A 22,228-nucleotide genomic window follows, 5' to 3' on the forward strand; every position below is an offset into this window, starting at 1 on the left:
GTTGTGAGGTGGGAGACTGGGTTCCAGTCCCTGCTCAAAATCAATCAGAGCAGCGATTGGAATCTGGGTCTCCCACCTCCCAGGAGAATGCCCTAACCACCAGGCTGTTGGGTATTTTGTGGGTGAGTCTCTCTCTTTATTTTTGGTGGAGTTGTTCCACTTTGTATAAATGATTAAATCTTCATTGGAATAGGAAATGTCTGAACCACCAGGCTGTAAGAATCAGTCTGTCCATCTGGCCCAATGCATATTTAATTATTTATACAAAGTAGAACAGCTTCAACAGGAGAGATCGAGAGAGACCCACCCTAGAATAGCCAGTAGACCTGGACCCAGGTCTTCACCTCCCAAGAGGTTAGGGTACTCTTCTAGGAGATAGGGAAACCTGGGATCAAGTCCCTGTGTCAAATCAGGCAAAGTAGGAGTTTGAATCTGGGATACACACATGTAAAATTCCCCTCTTTGGAGAACTGGTTTAGTAGGCATGCTTTGAGAATGCCTGAGTAGGGCTTGATTCAGTAGGCAATGGGTGGAATGCCTAGTTTAAAAATCCTGCAGGGACTTAAATGTGAGCTTGGGCTCCAACTTCCAAGCAACTTGTTAAGCTGGGGGTAGCGCCAGGATTTAAGTGGCTTTGCACATGTTCATGGGGAATATTTAGGCATCTACTGGGTTAGGTGGCAGCTAAGCAGTGTTTTTGGGAAAGTCATTAGACATTAGGTGCTTACAGAGGTAGTTAGGCAACTAAGTACTTTTGTGGATCTAGCCCAAAGAGCGAGCCTTATGTGACTGTGGTATTGGAACTGGAGCATGTATCAGGTCTCCTCATTTTACTTTATAGTCACAAAATCTTGTCTTAAATCAGGACATAACATGATTAAAGATGGACTCAATAGTTTTATATCTACTATGACATGAGAGTAGGGTCTTTTAGTTATGTAACTGTTGATGACCTCTCTAACAGTAAAATAGTCTAGAAAGTTGTATTCCTTGTACTGCTTTATATATTTGTGGTGTACCTCTGAAATCTGGGGTCATTTCAAGTAATGAAGAAAAGAAAAATTATTTGCATTTATTATTGAGGGGTGGGGGCTGATTGTGCAGTTTTGGATTCAGTAGGAGTTTTGGCTAAATAAGGATTGGTCTGTCCTGAATTCTAGTGCCAGTTTTGTAAATTAAAAATAATTAAGCCTGTATTCTCTGTGCGAAAATGAATGTGTAACTGTGTAAATTAAAGTACAGAGTTTGGTTACTTGCACAATATTTGTTTGCACATTCAAACAGCCATTTGATGGTGCTTAATATGGATACATTTTTTTACACATGAATTTTGCCAGCAGATTTCAGCTTCTACTCTTGAAAATTTGGTCCTTTAATTCTACATATATTTTGTTAATGGAGTTGTCAAGGTTCCTCCCCCACTCTGAACTCTAGGGTACAGATGTGGGGACCTGCATGAAAAACCTCCTAAGCTTATCTTTACCAGCTTAGGTCAAAATTTCCCCAAGGTACAAAATATTCCACCCTTTGTCCTTGGATTGGCCGCTACCACCACCAAACTAATACTGGTTACTGGGGAAGAGCTGTTTGGACGCGTCTTTCCCCCCAAAATACTTCCCAAAACCTTGCACCCCACTTCCTGGACAAGGTTTGGTAAAAAGCCTCACCAATTTGCCTAGGTGACTACAGACCCAGACCCTTGGATCTTAAGAACAATGAACAATCCTCCCAACACTTGCACCCCCCCTTTCCTGGGAAATGTTGGATAAAAAGCTTCACCAATTTGCATAGGTGACCACAGACCCAAACCCTTAGATCTGAGAACAATGAAAAAGCATTCAGTTTTCTTACAAGAAGACTTTTAATAAAAATAGAAGTAAATTGAAATAAAGAAATCCCCCCTGTAAAATCAGGATGGTAGATACCTTACAGGGTAATTAGATTCAAAACATAGAGAACCCCTTTAGGCAAAACCTTAAGTTACAAAAAAGATACACAGACAGAAATAGTTATTCTATTCAGCACAGTTCTTTTCTCAGCCATTTAAAGAAATCATAATCTAACACGTACCTAGCTAGATTACTTACTAAAAGTTCTAAGACTCCATTCCTGGTCTATCCCCGGCAAAGACAGAATATAGACAGACACACAGACCCTTTGTTTCTCTCCCTCCTCCCAGCTTTTGAAAGTATCTTGTCTCCTCATGGTCATTTTGGACAGGTGCCAGCGAGGTTACCTTTAGCTTCTTAACCCTTTACAGGTGAGAGGAGTTTTCCCCTAGCCAGGAGGGATTTCAAAGGGGTTTACCCTTCCCTTTATATTTATGACAGGTGTGGAAACTTAAGTACTTTTTTTTATTATTATTGATAATTTATTATCCAGTGCTGACAGTATTATTGGTGCTGTACAAGACAGAAGACAATACTGGGCCTGATTCTCCTCTTTTCCCCTCCCCCCCCCTTGTGTAACTTCAGTGAGTTCATTAGAATTACTCCTGATTTGCAGTGGTATAATTGAGAAAATAATCACACCTACAATCCCTTCCCCAAGCAACTCAGGGTGTGTTTATATTATGGTTTTAGCCATCAGTTAACAAGGCCTTAGGCACTGATCAATGTTCCCTCTAATTTTTGACAGGCCGTGTGTGCAAAAAAATTTCTTCTGTGCAAATTTTTGAAGCAGAGTTCAAATTTGTGCACCATGAGGCAAATGCACCCAAGCGAGTAAAATGCATATACATTTAAAAAGTTTTAATTTGCAATTTGTGATGATAATAGTTTACACCTTGTTATTTTATAAATGTCATTTTTAAATACTTAGAAAAAGGAAATTTAACTTTTCTTCATGAAGCAGAAGTTAGTTTTAAGCATTACGCTGTATGATCTTTTTTTTATAGACAATCATGAGCATATATCAAGCACATATTAATCCAAGATCCTTATCAGTCCATAGGCTTCTGCCCATTGGTATCCACTTTCATCTTTCATTCTATACACCTGTCCGAAAAGATTTTGATAAACATGTAATAAAGGCAATTTAATAAGTATGCTATTATGTCAATGTATATGGGTTTCAGATAGAGACATCATAAGTAAAAAAAGAAAAACGAGTTTGTGTTTTAAATTTAAAATTTTCCTAAAAAATATCAATAAATGATTATCAGCCAAGAATAAGATATGTAATTACAAATGCATTTTAATTTCCTTATTGGTCAAAATGTCAAAGACTGCTAAACTAACCTTACTGTTTTTCCCTGCTATCTTTTTCATTTGCCCGTTCAATATAAACTCTGTCCAGATCTATCAGTCCTCCATCCAGCTGGTAACTCTTAATACACATCAGCATGTTCAAATGATCTACTTGTAAATGATTCTGTAGTTTGTTTTTTAGAGTGTTCATTAAGCTAAAGCCACACTCACAGTCTGCACTTGGTGCTAGGAATGTTCCTCCAATATTCATCAACTTTGCAAGATCCTGAAACTCTTCATTCTGGTGAGCAAATGTCATCACATCTGGGAAACTTAAAACCAATTGGCTTTTGATTCTTTCGGCTACTGCAAATTTGAAGTCATTGTACTGACTGACTATAACAATCTCTTCAGCAAAAAAGTCTTTGTATTTTGAACCTAGGGATTTGACCTGATGAATTCGAAAATTGAAGTCATACTTAACTTCTGCTGCACAATCAAAAGCAGGCCACTCCTGGACTTCATCCTCTGGAAACCTGTCTGCCAAATGTGCACACCAGATGTTTATGAAAGTTATTATGGAACTGGTATCAATTTCATTATTTTCTTGACAGCTCATATCTAAAAGAGCCTTAACTTTGTCACTCCATAAGACTGAACCTCCAAGGTACTGTCTTCTGATCTTGTTTAGTTTACCTCTGGCAAGGTGAAATGCTTTAAGAGGTATAAGGCCCCGTTTCTGGAGCAGCGTGGATAGTGAAGCCAGCTCCAACAAAACATCATTCAAAACTTCTCATGTTATTCGGTATTCCATGGTATTCAGCATTTTGTGGCAGTATTTAGAAACTGGATCAGTATCTTTTGTCTTGCTCAAAATATTCCAGAAGAGGATTATAGTTGCGAATAATTGCTCAAAGTGCAAAGTGCCTAGATAACCAGCGCACTTCATTGAGTGGCCTGAAAGCCGCTGACTCACATTCAGAAGCATCCACTATTTCCTAAAATTTGCATTTTCTCCTGGATGACTGACAGAACACCGTTTAGACAGTTCTCATTAAGGTTTCGATGTCTCTTATCAGCTTGACCTCTTTCCATGCATCGGAAATCCCCAAGTCTTCCCGGTGTGCAATGCAATATTGCTGGACTAAGTGTGGAATATCACGTTTCAGCTGAACCACCACACCGTTGAGTTTGCCCAACATGACGGAGGCAACATCAGATGTGAACATCACCATTTTCATTAGATCAAGTTGGTGTTTTTTATAAAACTCTTTGATTGCAGACGCTATTGAAACAGCATCACATTCTTGCAATAGTAATAGTCCACCAAACGAAGTTTTATAGTCTGCACAATTTATGGATCTATATTTTAAAGTAGAGTATCAAGTATCTGTTAATGGATATATCAGTGTTTTCATCAACAGCTACAGTATGAAACATTGCTGATGCTATTTCATGCATGAGGTCATTTTGGACAATGCAGTTGATAATTTCAAGAAATTCAAAAGCATAATCTTTACTTCTCCAGCTTGCTGGTACGTGCACATATTTTTCCAAATGGTCATTAATATCCTGAACAGAAAACATTGAGCTGTTCATTTTAATAGCCAACAACACAGTGTCAATAAGTACCTTGATTTCTTCTGGGTTTGAGTGCTTGCGTTCAAGATTAATTTGCCTCCTCTGTTTTTTTGTTTCTAAGTCTTGTTACACCATTTATATGAGACTTATTTGACAGATGACGCTTAAAGAAATCCAACTTCCATACATCGTTCCACATTATTCCTGTTAAAAATTCTCCTGAAGCTCTGGCATCTTGACAATATATACAAACCACTCCGTTGTCCTCATCATATGTGAATATTTCACGAAGTTTAACAAGCATTACACTATGTGACTTCGGTGTAACAGTCTCTATAGTCTCATCCAGCCATCCAGATTTAAATGAAATCACTGTTCTTTTACGCTTTAGACCTCTAGACAGTGACATTTTGGGATTGATTTTTTTTACCAGATTGGTTTCTTTAAAATTAATACTTTTATTATATGGCTACTATTTCAATGCGCTTAACAGCGTGACTCGACAAAAGGGCAAACGGGAGATCATTCAGATCAGGATACTGGAAGTTTGTGCATAGCTCCAATCACGTCCATGCATCTGCGGCAAAAAAATGTGGGAAAATGGTAAAACATCACGAGTAAATGTATGAAGTCCAATGCCTTTGAAAGATCTCAATCATGAAAACAACACTTACCTTTGTTCATTTCTGGGAAATCTTTGACGTTCCTTAGCAACTACGGCCAGGCATTTTGACTTATTCGCATGTACTTGAGTTTGAACACAGCCAAATGAACAGACTACAAGGATATGTGTGGGTCCCGACCGTCCCGACGTGATCAACTTTCCACCTTCAAAATGCTGGCGGGGAGGGGTACGATTCTTTGCTCTCCTTTCCCTTCCCCCCTCCCTTGCCAGCTAGTAGAATCTGGCTGCGTTGATAGATGGCGGGAGAACAATGTCAAAAGTCGCCCGTAAATGGTATTTTGGCCTGGCTCCGATGTACTATTTCATTTTTTGTGCGCACAGTGTTTTGCCCTGTGCGCAGGGTTTAGCATCTGTGCGCATGTGCACACGCGCACAGCTTAGAGGGAACAGTGGCACTGATTCTGGCTCATGTTTTGGCCTCATGACACAAATTGGGAATTCCCCAAGGAGGATTCTATGTTGCTGTACTCTGTCTCCCCCTCCATCCCCCCATGACCTTTGGAGCCCCAGCATAGGGAGGTGTTAAGTGTGGTAATGGGATTAACTGGTATAGTATGGAGGAGGTGTTGCTAGAGCACTCTGCATTCTGGCTATTTTGGGCTGCTGATATAAAAAATACCTTTTGAAAAAGAAGGAAATTTTTAGAAGTGCATCCACTATATCTACAATTACTTCTGTTCCATAAATACTGGGTAATCTGAGAAAAGTACTATAACTCATCATTATCATCCCCACTCCAAACAGGCTGCCCCAATAGTGGCAGTAATATGAATCTGTATTGGTGTGTGAGACCAGCACTACAAACAAGGGTAAGGGAGGGGAATAGTAGAGTAGATGAAATCCACTGCCAAATCAGCATAAGGAGCAGTGCTACATGTCAGCCCCTGCAGCGACTATGTTGCCAAATCTTGCAATTTTATAGTGAGAATTTTATATTATATTTAGCGTTTTACTTCAAGCCCTAGTTCCTGTAGTCAAGTGACCATTAGAAAATCTCAGTTTTCATTTTTAAAAAGTAAGTTTTTATTGCAGTCATGGTTGTGGGGAAAAAAGCTCCAATGTACATTTTTTTAAAATAAGATTTTTAAGCCAATGTAAAGATTATTATTATTATTTTTTAGGCTTGAGTCATGATTTTTTGAACTCTTGGGGTTGGCAATTTAATTGCCGTTTCATAGGTTGAAATAGCAGCTGCAGCCTCCCCATGTCAGTGCTGTAGGCTATTTGAGCTACCAGATCTGCATAAACCTGGATCCTACGTCCCTTCCCTATTTCACACCCAGTGTCTTTATTTTATTTTATTTTATTTTATTTTATTTTATTTATTATTGAGACTCAAAGCAAAAGATAAGAGAAAAATTATGGGATATGGCGAGATAGTGATAAAAACATCTTTTGTCCTCTACCGTCATCGTACATCCTTTTAAAAATAAAGATGGTAATAATAACTAATGTGTAATCATTTAATGGTTTTATATTTTCTGGAAAAAAGTATTCAGTATATCTCTAACTTTTTTGGTAAATCTTTAGAAACAAATATAAAAGAAACCAGAAGCTAGCAAGATCTCAAGTTATATCATGTACCTGCTACAAGAATAAATAAGAAATCACAATTTAAATATATTTAAACTCTAAAGTAAGCAATAAGCAATGGATTTTTTTTTTGTCAAATTAAATATTACTGCCTAATTTCACAGTTTAGACATGGTTGTTTAAATAGCTAAATTATGATATCTATTGTTTTCAACACTTGCAAGTTTTCAGAAAGTGAAAGACTTTAAAGGCTAAATCTGAAAAGATTATATAAATTTTTATATTGCAGATACAGAATTTAAATATGGATAGAGACTTTAAGACAACGACACCTGCTTATACTTTTCAAAGTTCTTCAGACACATTGCTTTCTATTCATCTGTTAGATTTTAAAACAAGTTTACTAGAGGCAGTAGAAGAATTGCGTGTAAGAAGGGTATGTGTGCTATCATTGTTTTAAGCTCCCAATTCTTTGTGTTATTTACAACTGTTCATTATTAATTGTAAGAATTCCTACTCATCTATAAAAGCAAATAAGCCACTTTCATATAAAAGAACATCTATCCGCCAGGATTTTGTATCATAAATATCATGGAAGTTTGTAGTGTGTGTATTTGGGGCATATATTAGTCTTGGACAACTTAGTTCTTATGGGTACATTGGGACAATGAATGCAACTGACACATATTTATCTATCAAAAAAATACAATTGTTTACCAAATTAATAAGGCAGAAATTCTCTATAGTCAACTTTTATTTTCTATTGTGTTTATTTTATTATATCCTTCTGTATCAAAAACCTTTTCAAGAGTGACTCGTGATGTGGAAAGCAAGCAGACATGTAGATGTACATCCATAACTGAATCTATCTCAGTCTTTGTTTAACAGATTGATTTACCATTTATCAGGAGGGGTGTAGCTTTGACCTGCTTTTCAGTCAGTATACCGGTGCTTTCACTAAATTAAAAAAGAAAGCAAATAGATGGTTAGTATCTTTGACATACGCAAGTAGATTTTTTTTTCAACCATCTCCTTGGTTGTAAACATAGTCAATAAAGGTCAAAGTCAAACTATTACCGTACTTTAGAGACCTTATGACCACTGCCATTCTAAGATATGAGTATTTCTTGATTTAAAATAAAGAAATAGATGGGAAATTCATTTTTAAGTATTGCAATTATGTCCTTATAATTAAAGGCCAATAGTAACACCTATTTTGTTTTTCAGTTATATTGCAAAAGATTCTAGTGTACATTGCTAATGCTTTTCTTTTTAGATTTTTCTGAACGATTTTCTTTCTGCCTTTCACAGAAGAACTATACTTTAGTTATTTGATACCTTTGACCTGTTTGACAAAAGTGTATTGTAGACATTCTACAAAAAATGTTTGCATTGATAAATGTTTACCTTTGTTTTGATCTATTTTAAAAGTTAAATGGCACAACGCTTTTTAAAAATAACAGTACATCTGTAATGACTGCTGCACAGTATCTTAACTAAAAGCCTCTAGGCCCTTGGTGCAATTGCAGTAGTTATAAATTCACCACACCCTAATCACTACGAACTGTAGGTTTAGTCTAGGACAGAAGGAGTTTAGCCCAGTACAGCCATGTTTGCAGTAATGAAGGGACTCTGGAGAATTTTTACTTAGATAATAGATCAGAATAGCAAACCACCATTTTTCCCCATAGAGATAATATATTTTGTGGTAGCTTGCTGCCCTTTACACTATCAAAGTTTTAACCTCTTTATTTCATTTGGTTAGAGTCATATAACACTAAAATGGAAATATTGTAATTTCAAAAGAATGCTATAAATTCTCTTCTCTTCTCTTCTCCTTCCCCCCCCCTCCCCCCCCCCTTGTACAAGAGAAAAAGAATAAAACAAGGACTACAGCTTCTGTATTTGATTGTCTCTGGAAGGTAAGTTTTTATCTTTTTTCACTACATGTACTTTTAGTTGCAAAATGCCTGCAGCCAAGAGCCAAATCCTGTGAGTAAGATTTGGCTTGAAATGTCCAAAACACAGATTTTCATCTTCATGCTGAAGATGTTTCTACCTTGTTCTTAATCAAATTCGCAGCAGTGGGAAAAAGTTAAAAACTTTTGAAGGCTAGTAACAAGAGCAGGTATGTATTACTTGATCTGTCAATGAATTCAAGATTACCTGCTTAACGAGGATGAAAAATGAAACTATTTTGAAATAGGATTATAAAATATTTTGGGCCACAATGTACTACTGTTGATTTGTAAGCAGAACTCTGCATATAAATCAATTGTTACAAAATCAATGGCACAAAATGCTCCCATGATTTTAGTTATGCATTTATTACAAGTCATAACTTACATAAGACTAGACTGTAAATTTACAATCTGCCCTGAACAAGATAGTATGCAGTTGTACCACCTCAGAAAAAGGCTATAGAATGAATAATGGCTCAGAATCACAGTTCCTTCCTTGCTCTGAGAGAAGGGTGAGTTGCTTCACCTTTTTCATGGAGTAATTTACTCCCCACTGTGCACCTGACTAGTGAGTAGGAGAGATGGGGCTGAGCCAGAGCAGAGGTCCTCAAACTGGGAGGTGTGCAGAATATATTCAGGGTGGGGAGAGAAACTTTAGGGGGGAAAAAAATATTGTGCACATTTAGAGCTGGGTGGCTAGAGAGTGGCGGCTGCTGGCCAGGTGCCCAGCTCTTATGGCAGCACCGCCACCAGCAACAGTGGAGAAGTAAGGGCAGCAATACCATACCTGGTGGCGGTGCTACTTTCAGAGCTGGGCGGCCAGAGAGCAGCGGCTGCTGGTTGGATGCCCAAGGGAGGAGCATAAACCACTACAGACACAAAGAAGGGGGACACATTCAAATAAGTTTGAGGACCATTGACCAAGAGGGAGTCCCATTTCCCACCCATCTCTGCCCCCACCTTGCTGAGTTGTTCCCTAGGAACAGGATTGGGCAGGTAGCTCAAGGGGGGTTAGTGTGGTCAAGTGGATAAGACCTTAAACTGGGTTTCAGGAGACCTGAGTTCTACTCTCACTTCTACATATAACCTGCTGTGATATCTCAGATGAGTCATTTTACCTCACTGTGCTTCTGTTTCCCCTCCCATGCTTTGCCTGTTTAGAGTGGAAGCCCTATGGGGCAGGGAATGTTATGCTTTTGTACAGTACCTAGCATAGTGTGGCCCCTGTTGGTCTGAGTGATCCAGGCTGTATTGTAATACAAATATTAAATTGTAGAAATGAATCTTGCCCCTCTTGCAGCTGGAGTCATAATTTGAGCAGAGCTGATCAGTGATGAAAATCTAGCCCAAAATAATTAAATACTGAAATAACAATTAATGTCTGAGAGGCTTTTAAAAAAATTGTTAATGCAAAAGCTGAAGGCAATAAAAAAGAAAAATATAAACAAAGCTATTGACCATAAAAATTATTTTAAAAGAAAAATTGAAACATTCTAAGTCAATTTATATTTAAGTAAATACATTCTAATTACATTGTAAGAGTTTGTTTTTAATGTTTTTTCTTTGATAAGGTAGGAGTTATTAAATCATCAAATTAAAAGTAGTTTATAATTACAAGCAATGCCCCCCCCTCCCCCCCGCAACTTTCCAGCTACAGAAGAGACAAAATCAGCCCTCACATATGTATGCAAAACTCCCATTGAGGTCAATAGGAGCTGCGCATGCTTATCTTAGAATAGACAGGCTAAATTTTCAAAATGCATATGCCACTACCTTATTTCTTAAGATGTCAGGAGAATCTGTCTTTTTAATGGGAATTGACTATAATGCCTAATGATGTAATCAGAATCCGCAAAAGCAATCAGTAGAAATTACTGTTTTGTTTTTCTTCCAGGGGATTCTTTATATTTTGGTAGAGTATTGAGGGTCCGCTTATTTTTTGCCAGTTTTGCCTACCACTCTACCATGTCCTCTGACGTCTGTCAGTCCTGTTCTGCAATCAGCTGGAGACATTATGTTGGGTAATGTGAGGAATTTCTTCCACGGGGCTAAAATATTGTCTTACCTGTAATAGTTTTAAGTGTAACTTTAGGTATAATGATAAACAGTCATATACTGTTTGTCACAATGGACGTCTAATGCAACCATAACTACCACCACCATTTGACAATTGAAGTTAAGTTTAAGATAACATTTAGAAGGGCTAGGAAGCATTTGAACTTTAGTATATTGTGTACTGAATCAGTGAGAACTATGGCCCTGATTTAGGAAAACATCTTTATGCAGGAAAGCACTTAAGCATGTGCTTCAGTGCTTACTGGAATAGGGATGTACTTTGATGTAGAGAATATGGGATAGTTTTGTTTGTCAGCAGTGGGAGCAATGGAAGTGACGTCTCGCTGAGTACCAAAAAGATGAATTTTAGTGCTGATTTTGTTCACTATACTAATTTGTCTCTGTGGTGCAAAAGACAAACTCATTTTGTCTATTAACCAAAAGGATGGTAGTTGGAACCTGTGTCAGGGATGTTTTCTTTCTTTGAAGCTAGCAACTAGATTTTGGAGTAAAATAACAGGGTGTAAAATAAAGAAAAATCTTATTGGAGAGGGGGGAAGGAATGTTAGTTTCTTGGGGAAAACATAAGCCACCTTTCAGTCTGGTCCTCTCCCTGATACCAAGGATAAAAATAAAACTGAAAGAATCCGCCCCCTCCCCCCCAATTCTGTCATGTGGAACCATATCAACCTGCAGGTTTGGTCAACAGGGTTTTGACCTTTATATCCACAAAATAGAACTCTACCACTTGAAGTAATGGAATAACTGGTAGCAGGCACTAGAGGGGGATGAGCTATACACTTTGCCGGTGGATTTCACAGCTTGTGTGCTGATATCCGAGGAATGTAGAGAGACAGGGCTCCTGGGATCAATTATAAATTCTGGAGGGGAGTGTGTTCTAACGGTTATAGACTCCACTGCTCCAGTCTGTCTCTGCCCCCCGCTGCTCCGATCAACTTCCAGCTCCTGCCCACTTCTGTTCTGTTCCTATTCATCCCCCCCAAATGATCTAGCTCCTTTCCTCCTCCTCCTGTACCTATAGACCCCTAGCCCCTCTTCCTCATCTTGCTGTTATCCACTCCTCCAGTGGCTCCTGTTCTCCTCCCCTACTTCTGTCCCCTTCTGCTTCCCTCCATCCTTTGGCTCTTCTCTTTTCCTACTTCCTACCCTCTGGCTCCTGCAGCATTATACCTTCTCCTCCACTCAGTGGTGGACGTAGCTTCCCAGTTCAATGGGTGCACTACACTAAACTCTTCTTGGACATGATTTTGAGTTGTAGTCAAGGGATCACCAACCACCCACAGCAGCACCTTCCACCATGGCACTGCAACCCTAACCCAGATCCAGTGCGGAAGAAAGGCCCAGGAGGTGAGGGTCTGGAGACCGAGCAGCAACTCCTGTCCCATGGGGTTGGGGCTGGCTCCCCACTCTGAGCATTGTGATTTGGAACATGTGGTCAAAGTCCCACTCAAGTTTGGCACTTTGGTTTCATGATTTCTGTAAGTGCAAATGAACCCACACTAAAGCCACCCCTGCCTCAGGCTGCTTCCTCTTACTATTACTCCAGGTTTGGTATAGTGCACGCACGGCCAGCAGCAGGAGCATTGAGAAACCATCTCCCTGCTTTCATTTCCTGTGCCCATACTGTGGCAGCCCCCAGCTGCTGGGAAGAGTAATTGTAGGGAAAATCTTGCTCAGCCCGTGGAGCTCTGATATGGAGCATGCTTGGAGCAGACAAAATCTTAGTAGAGTTAGCTGCCAAGCTTTAACATATCTGTGTTGAATGTGTGCAAATTGAGATTTTTTTAAGAGGCTTATAACTTGGCCAAGTTTCAGTTAATTTTTACATGAACAGCAAAAGGCACATCCCTGTCACCAGTATGTCGTCCCCTGTGCAAATTTCAAGCCCTCGCTCCAAGGCATGGAGGTGCAAACTGTATTTTTCCTTAAATTGGTCTCAGAAATTGTGAAACTTAGCTGAAATGGTGAAAATTAGCTGAAACTTTAAAAAAAAATCAAATCAGACCGAGGCCAACATTAAGTGTGTAAAGTTTTAGTTTGAAAAATTAAAGTTTTTGACAAAGTTATAAACAAATGAAATCAGGGTCTTACAATGGAGAGTGTTAGGCAACCTTAACTGCAGGTGATGCTACCAGCTTTGCCTATAATAATTTGCACTGTATATGTTTTGCTATCATTCCCTTTTCACATTGCTTTGGTGATTATTTTCTGAATAGCATAATGGTTTCAGTCTCCACTTCTTCCTTCCACCTTTGTGCTGCCATTTTAAAAAAATACCTTACTTCTTCTGTTAACTTACTTTCACCCTCATTAGTAAGTCAGAAAGGCTGGATTCCCCTTCCTATCATCCCTAACCTTTGCACTTGATTTATTGAACACTGGCATAAATATGTGGTTCCTGAATCTTAAGAACCCTAATCATTTCTTTAGAATCAGTGATAGGGAGAGGCAACTGGATGTAGCTTTCTTGTTAGTAAGTCTTTAAGTTTATAGCTGATCTCTGTTGCTAGTTAATTCATGGATAGCAAGGGTGAAATCTTCTGTGTGCCTTCTTAAGTGCACTCAAAAAATTAGGAAACACTTCCATTATGCACAGCCAGAATAATAAATTTCATATTCAGTTTATCATTTGCATGTGCAATTAAATGTTCTGCATTAAAAATACAGGGTTTTGTGCCTGGAAAAACAGATACTCTTGAAAATTTTATGGGAGCACTTTGAAAATGTGACCCTCAGTCTACCATGGTAACCAAATAATAATTATAATATCCAAGAGACCAGGTAAGTGAAGTATCATCTTTTCATTGGATCAACTTCTATTGGTGAATGAGACTAGATTTTGAGCTGTACCAAGCTGAAGAAGAGCTCTGGTAAATAGTTTCGAAAAACAGTTGAACAAATATTTAAAAGGATAATATGCTGTGAGTTCAAATTTTAAGGGAAGGGGACAGGCAAACTAAATGTCTAAAATGTCCTATGTTCATACACTTAAGTCTCTAAGGTCTGGTCTACACTAGGAAGGGGATCGATCTAAGTTATGCAACTTCAGCTACGTGAATAATATAGCTGAAGTAGATGTACTTTGGTCTACTCACCGCGGTGTCTTCACTGTGGTAAGTCGACTGCTGACGCTCCCCAGTCCACTCCGCCTGCACGTCTTGCTCCAGTGGAGTACTGGAGTCAACGGGAGAGTGCTCAGTGGTCGATTTATCGCGTCTAGACTAGACGCGATAAATTGACCCCCACTGGCTCGATCGCTGCCCATCGATCCAGCAGGTAATGTAGACAAGCCCTAAATATCAGTACAGCTTATTTTAACATTGTATACAACTTCTACATCAGATTGTAACTACTGTAAAGTGCTACATACTGTAATAACAGAAGGAAAGAAGTTAAGAAGTATAGGCAGAGGAAAAATGTTATTAATGAGATTTAAAATGAGATGGAGCCTCAATGAGGCAGATAAATACAAGAAAGCTATTCCAGATGGTAATAGCTGCAGAAAATACTGTTCTTTAAGTAGTGTCCCAATGGGTGCTCCACTTCAGGTGCTCATGTGCCTTTTGAGCCCTGGATCAGAGATTTTCCATTAGCAGTGTCCATTCTGCCCACACACGCACTCTATACAACTTCATGCTGTTCTTTGAGAATATATAGGGCTGTGTGGGTGAACCATCTTCAGTTCCTTCTCTGTTGCCTCAGCCTGAGACAGAGCTCTAGCGTGTCCACCTCATGGATGCCTCAGCATGTTTTGTAGTTACTCTTTAATTAGTTCAGTGTTAGTTGTTATAGAATTAGTTAGATGTGAGAAGTTTGTTTTTCCTCTTTCCCTTTTTTTCTTTCCCATTTTTTTCTGGGGAGCTTATTTGGCCTGGCTGGTCATGCCTGGCTCACCAGGTTTCATGTGCTGCTCTCTTGTTGGGAGGCGATCACAATCACCGATGGCCACTCTAACTGTGTCCATTGCTTGGGAGATCCCATATTTCCCAAAAGTGTAACTTTTTCCTGGCTCTAAAATCTAGAGCTAAGAAGAATTGGAAGACCAAACTGAAGCTGTTGCTAATAGAACTCTCCCTTTGCCCAGCTTCTGAGTCAGGTCAAGAAATTGCCTTCCATACACCTTTCATTAGATAGATCCAGCACCTCTTTGACTTTGGCTAAGGTCTCACTTAAGAAGGGGAAGATCTTGGACGACTCAGGGAAGGCTCAGAAGAAAAGGAGCTCGGTCTCCCAAGAAGCTCTGATCTCCTGGTAGGTCTGTGGTGTCGAAGGGCATGATCTCTCCACTCAGTACCTTGGAGGTGAAAGACTCTTCCTTCAGTCCTAGCAGAACAGGGAGATCCTGAAGCATTTCAGAGAAACCTGACACCAGTAAGGCCCCAGTACCGTCTGCCTCCAGATCAGCACCATCTATTTCAGACTTACCAATAGTGCCTTCCCACTCAGCTCTGTCAGTACTGACAAAATCAAACATGTGTCTTTGACCCTGGCGCCTACACTCTTCAAAGCAATGGTACCGCCCAAATCAACTGCTGTGTTGGTACCGACCCACGCAGTACCACAGAATTCCATGACTCCAGGGACTTGTCAGTGTTAGACGAGTCAGGGACCCCATAGGTGACTTCTGTATTTGGGAGGGTGGCTCCAGTCAGGCCAACGGGGCCGCACATGGGAGCAGGGGATGATGACAAATTCTGTGCCTGCCCACAGGGACGCTATTTCAGATTCGGGGAGGGACTTTAACCGTGATTCAAGGGGCTACTTAGGCAACTGAAAACTAGTGTTTTTGCAGATAATAATTTAGATACAATACTCTTGTCAGATATTTCTAATTGCTATATCAAGAAAGAAAATTAAATCAATATTAGACCCACTCAGCTCTAATACTATCAAGTTCTGACATCTTGTGGCAAGTCACTTATGGGACACTGGTTAGGTTTAAAATAGTAATGTGTAGTCTTACTCAGATACTCTTAATAAAGTCAGAAGGGACCATCATGATCATCTAGTCTGACCTGTACATTGCAGGCCACAGAACCTCACCCACTCACTCCTGTAAAAGGAATTGCCCATCCCCAGCCTCTGGCAAACTGCCACATCACATTGACGGTGCTCAGTCATCATGTGATCAACCAATATCCCCAGCTCTTTCTCCTCTACTGTCACTTCCAACTGATAAATCCCCAGCGTACAGCAAAAATTCTTGTTGTTAGTCCCTGAATGCATGACCTTGCACTTTGCACTATTAAATATCATCCCATTTCTATTACTCCAGTTTACAAGGTCATCCAGATTTTCTTGTATGGTATTCCAGTCCTCCTCTGTATTGGCAATACCTTCCAACTTTGTGTCATTTGCACATTTTATTAGCACACTCCCACCTTTTGTGCCATGGTCAGTAATAAAAATGTTAAATAAGATTGGTCCCAAGACCGATCCCTGAGGAATTCCACTAATAACCTTCCTCTAGTCTGAGAGTTCACCTTTCAGTATGACCTGTTGTAGTCTTCCCTTTAACCAGTTCCTTATCTACCTTTCAGTTCTCACATTAATCCCCATCTTCTCCAATTTAACTAATAATTTCTCACGTGGAACTGTATCAAATGCCTTACTGACATCCAGGTGAATTAGATCTACAGCATTTCCTTTGTCTAAAAAATCAGTTATGTTCTCAAAGAAAGATATTAGTAATTTTACCCCCTCTTGAATACAAAAATTGAAACAATTGTAGAAAAATCTACAATTACTTTCTGTCATTTAGGCTGCATGCTTTTTGCAGTTGACCAAGCTTGGAACAGATCATTTAATTTTAGGAAACATTCTAATAGCCCTTTTAAAATCACCTGGTAATCACTCTGTTTTATAAACAAAATTCTGACTCCCCGCCTCAGGGGCGCAAACTGGGAGCAGCACATCTCCTGTCTTCTCTGCAGAACTCATTGCATTGCACACTCAGGCTGCCTGCCCCCGTGGCTTGTAATCTTAGGGGAGGGTGGGGGGACAAGTCCACTCTCTAAGGACTTGCATCACAAGCTCCTGGACGTAGTGCAACCCGGATTGGTGTTACCAAATACAAGACCCATTAATAATGGGCTCCTGGATCCAGCAAAGACTGTGTGTGGAAACTACTGCCAACTTGTAAACGGGCAGATAAGAAATACTATTTCCCACACCTGCCCAGGGACTCAAAATTTTTGTTTTCCCATCCCCCACCTAATTTCCTGTTTGTGGATGCCATAAACAAGCAGGGTAGACAGCATTGCTCAAGTTCTTCCTCTTATGACAAGAATCGGGAACAGTTAGAACTTTTTGGACGGAAAACCTACTCATCTGCAACTCTCCAGTTTTAGATCACAAACTATCAGGTGGTCATGGCCAAGTATGATTACATGAATTACAACAAGTTTGCATTCTTTATTGAACATCTTCCACAGAAGCATAGAGAACACTTTGAGGCCATGATTAAGGAGGGTCAGTTGCCAGAATTTCTCTGCATAGTACCAACTTGGCCGAGGCAAGCTTGGTGCTCTTTCCTGCTTCATCTGTGTGTCCAACTGGCTCAAGCATCTGACTGTCCCTCATCTCCTCTCCCAGGACGTAGGTTGTGTGCTTCATCCTAACCTAGGAGTCCTCTATCTACAAGCATGGCTCCTGGATGGTTCTCAGGATTAGAATTTACCTGCTTGACAGGCATACAGCAAGTATTGCTAAATAGTAGAAGGTAGTCAATTTGAATCACTTACCTTCAGAAATGGAAGAGGTTCAACCACTGGTATTACCATCACTGCCTTGTGCCCGAATCTTCTTCACCGTCAGCCATCATGAATTATCTGCTAGATTTAAAAAAATAAGGTTGTTCAATTAGCTCTATTAAAGTTCATCTCACTGCAATATCCGCCTTTCATTCCCCACTCTAGGGGATTTCTGTTTTTGTGCACCCTACATCCCTGAGATTTATAAAGTGTCTGGGGAATCTTTGCCCCTAGGTTAAGGATCCTACTCTGACTTGGGATCTCAGCCTGTAACTTAGATACCTTTATGGGACCTCCATTTGAACCTATGGTGACCTGGTCCTTACTTCACTCATCTACGAAGATGGCCTTTCTAGTAGCTACCATGTCAGGCTGCAGGGTTGGAGAAATTGGAGACTTGATGGCAGACTGCCCCCACCCCCATTTACAATATTTTTCAAGGACAAGGTCTCCATCTGACTCCACCCAAAATTCTTATCTGAAATGCTGTTGGATTTCCATCTTAACCAGTCTATTCACCTACTGTTGTTTTTTTCCTGAACCATACAAATCTCAGTGGGAGACTTTCCTTCATAAATTAGATGTATGATGGGCATTGGCCTTTTATCTGGATAGGACTAAGCAATGTCAGAAATCACCTAAACTCTTTGTTTCCATTGCAGAAAGATCAAAGGAGTTCACAACCTCTTCTCTGAGACTGTTGAGATGGATTTCTGGGTGTATTACTGCTTGCTATGATGCAGCTGGTGCTTTGCCTCCCCACAGGATTATAGCACACTCTACCAGATCCGAAGCAACTTCCACAGCATTTCTCAAAAACATTCCAGTGTCTGAGAGCTGCTACACTGGGCACCAGTGCATAGCTTTTCTAAACACTATGCCATGGTCCATTTCATCAGATAAGATGTGGCGATTGGTTCTGCTGCACAGTCTTACCTCCTGGACTTGATTCCCAAGCTCCCTCATTCCTGTGAGGATACTGCCTGGAAGTCACCTAAACTGGAGCAACCATAGGGACACTACTCAAAGAAGAAGAAAAAGTTAAACTTACCTTGTTTGGTTACTGTGGTTCTTCAATATGTGTGTCCCTTTGGGTGCTCCACTACTCGTCATCCTTACCCTCTTGCTTTGGATTGTTCTTATTAAATGTTCGTGTAGAGAAGGAGCTGCGGGTGGTTCTCCTGTGCAGCCCTATATACCCTCTGAGCATGGCGCAAAGTTCTACAGGGTGCATGTGCAGGCTAAATGGACTGTAACAGAAAATCACTGATCAAAGGTCACATGCGCACCTGAAGTGGAGCACCCCTAGGGACAAACATCTTGAAGTGTAATCTTTTTTCTGTAGCATAGTAATGAGATTGGTGGGAAGAACAGAGAAAAGGCCAATACTAGCTGACTGGAGGGACCGAGTGAGGGAGACAAGATATGTGAGACTGGCTGGAACAAGTCCTTGGAACGAATTTAAAATTAGATAAGGTTTTAAAACAAGACCAGTTTTGAATTAGATTCTGAAATGATTTTGGAGAAAGTGGCATTACTAGAGAATTAAGGTGATCTATTGTACTTGTAATATGAGAGGAGATATCCTGAGGAGAGAGAGAGATGCTGCCTCAGTTTCCTCACCTGCCTGTGCCTCAATTTTCCTCTCAGCTGATGCAGTAGTTTAATTTAGGCTCCTGGCTAAATTAGGAAATGCTATTCCTTTCAAGGTAAATAAAAGTCAAATTGAAAAGTTCAAACAAGCCCTTCAGTCAGCTATTCTTCTTCGAGTGATTGTTCATGTCCATTCCAATTAGGTGTGCACGCACCCCATGCACTGACATCGGAAACTTTTCCCCTTAGCAGCTCACGTCAGGATGGCAGGGGAGCCCCTAGAGTGACACCCTCATGGCGATGTATATATTACCCTGCCTGCCCAACCCCCCTTCAATTCCTTCTTACCATCTGTGGTGACGTTGGAACGTTTCTCTCTCTCTCTTGCTTGCGAGTGATCCCTTAGCTTTTCATAGATAGTTATCAGTTAGTTAGAAATCCATTGTTTCAGGTGTCTGAAAGCTAGTTCCAGCACCAGCCTTGGGCTGCAGGGCATGCCGGAAGCCCAGGGTTTCAAAGCTTGTGCCACGTGCCGCAAGTCTATGCCCAACAGCGATCCCCACGACTCCTGTCTCTGGTGACTGGGAGAGTCTCATCAGGCAGAGCGCTGCAAGATCTGCAATGCCTTTAAGCTGTGCACCAAGAAAGAAAGAGACTTTCGCCATAAGCAGTTGCTCATGGAGGCCGCGTTACAACCACCAGCCTCTGACCAACTGGCACCGGCCCTGGCTTCCTCAGTGCGAAGTGCCCTGGCGTCTGTGTGTGACCCAGCACCACCCAGGTACTGTAAATCATCAGCACCAAGACGGGACAACCAACTTCAGCACTGGTCCGCTTCTCCGGCACCAACTAAGCAGCACAAGCAAGGGGAAAGAGGGCGCTCTCCCCATAGAGCTACTAAGCCACTCAAAAACACTCCCGACACGCAAAGACACATTGCAGGCCCAAGCCAAGAATCGGCACTGTCGACTACGGCACCACAGGTCCCGTTGATTCCAGTACCCAGTGGATTCAGTGCCAATGAAGGGCTGGAGGAGGTCCTCGAACACCCCTCCACACCCGACGCTTTTGAGGCAGCAAAAGACCTCATTGAGTTGTCAGGGAGGGAGAAGGGAAAAGGGAGAAGGGAGGGAGGCAGTGCAGGGAGAAGCCTCTGGCACCACCTAGAATGATGCCGTCCAGAGGGAAGCTGGCAATGGTGCGCCACTCGAGGTCACAGTCTTGGCACCGCTCACAGTCAAGTTTGGCTTCCTTTTATTCCCCGGAGCCCACGACCCAGCGTGAGGTTATGGCACCAGAGGCGAACCAGCCAGCGGTGCCCACGGCAAATCCACGCCAGTCCCCGACTCCATCGGTCGCCTGGCACCAGAGTACGGCACCGATGTCACTGGCACCGAGTGCGAGACACCGATCCTGGTCCCGAGACTCCTGGTACCGTTCACGGTCCCGGTCAGCCAGGCACCCTGCGACCGCTCAACGTTCGGCATCGCCCTGGTCCTCTCAGTCAGCATTCTCCGATCCGAGGCCGACTTCGGTCACTCTAGCTATAGTAGACATAGAACAATAGCTAGCAGAGAATCCCAAACAGCCTGGCAGCCACAATGGCCCCCTCCAGGTCAGTGGCCCTTCTAGACCCCATGGGCCTACCACCAGCAACAGGGCATCTTCTCCAGAGCCTCTAGGTCTGGACAATCTATGCAACGCCATTCCAGGTCACCACACAGGCACCCATCAAGGACAAGGGAGGCCACTCTCTCTAGGCCACCCCCAGATCCACAACAGCAACCGACACCCCCAGCCCAGTACCTGAGGCGGTGCCAAGCTCTGTGACATCTCAAGAGGTGTCAGCCCGTCAGGGTCCTGAAGTGACCCAGGTCTATGGGGACACGCAGGAGGGTCTAGATGAGGACAACCAGCAGCACCTCACTTCCTCCTCTTCCCCAGATGAGACTGTGGTGGGTATGTCAGTCTCAGAACCGCCACCAATAGACCACAGGGTTCACCAGGAGCTGCTCTGCAGAATCGCTCTCAGTGTGGACCTTCAGGCAGAAGAAACAGTCGAGCAGAAGGATCTGATGGTGGACATCCTGGCTCCCGAGGGTCCCTCCAGAGCCGCGCTCCCTCTCATAAAGATCATACAGTCGAATTACAACACTATATGGCAGACCCCGGTCTCCATCACACCGACGGCCGGGGGGTAGAAAGGAAATACTTCACCCCTTCCAAGGGCTACGAGTTCCTGTTCTGCCATCCGACTCTCTGTTCCCTAGTTGTTTCAGCAGTCAATGAAAGGGAATGACACGGCCAACAAGCCTCAGCCCCAAAGGCCAAGGAAGCTAAGCGTTTGGACCTCTTCAGTAGAAAGGTCTACTCCTCCGGGGGCCTCCAGCTACGTATAGCCAACCAGCAGGCGATCCTCAATAGATACAACTTCAACTCTTGGACAGTAATGTCCAAGTTTAAGGATCACCTGCCCCAGGACTTATGCTCAAATAAATTGGTTAATCTCTAAGGTGCCACAAGTACTCCTTTTCTTTTTGCGAATACAGACTAACACGGCTGCTACTCTGAAACCTGCCCCAGGACTCACATTCTGAATTTGTGGCTTTAATCGATGAAGGGAAGTCAGTGCTAAGACTTCCTTACAAGCCTCCATCGATTTAGCGGACTCTGCGGCCAGAACCATTGCCTCGGGGGTAGTCATGCGACGCTCAGCATGGCTCCGGGCATCGGCCTCCCTCCAGAGGTCCAGAATACCCTCCAAGACCTTCCTTTTGAGGGTTCAGGCCTTTTCTGGGTGCAAACAGACTCCAGGCTGCACGGCCTTAAGGATTCTAGGACCACCCTGAAGTCGCTAGG

General features: G+C 41.8%; 1 protein-coding gene across 1 annotated transcript in view; it reads left to right on the top strand.

Moving 5' to 3' along the window:
• Positions 1-7,291: 7,291 nt before the first annotated feature.
• Positions 7,292-22,228, top strand: part of CCDC73 (coiled-coil domain containing 73) — a 136,711-nt gene continuing 121,774 nt past the window's right edge. The window contains exon 1 of the mRNA XM_077819960.1: positions 7,292-7,423. Within this exon, the coding sequence (XP_077676086.1) occupies positions 7,292-7,423 (132 nt within the window). The remainder of the gene's footprint in view (positions 7,424-22,228) is intronic.

Source organism: Eretmochelys imbricata, chromosome 6 (assembly GCF_965152235.1).
Source record: "Eretmochelys imbricata isolate rEreImb1 chromosome 6, rEreImb1.hap1, whole genome shotgun sequence".
Taxonomy (NCBI): domain Eukaryota; kingdom Metazoa; phylum Chordata; order Testudines; family Cheloniidae; genus Eretmochelys; species Eretmochelys imbricata.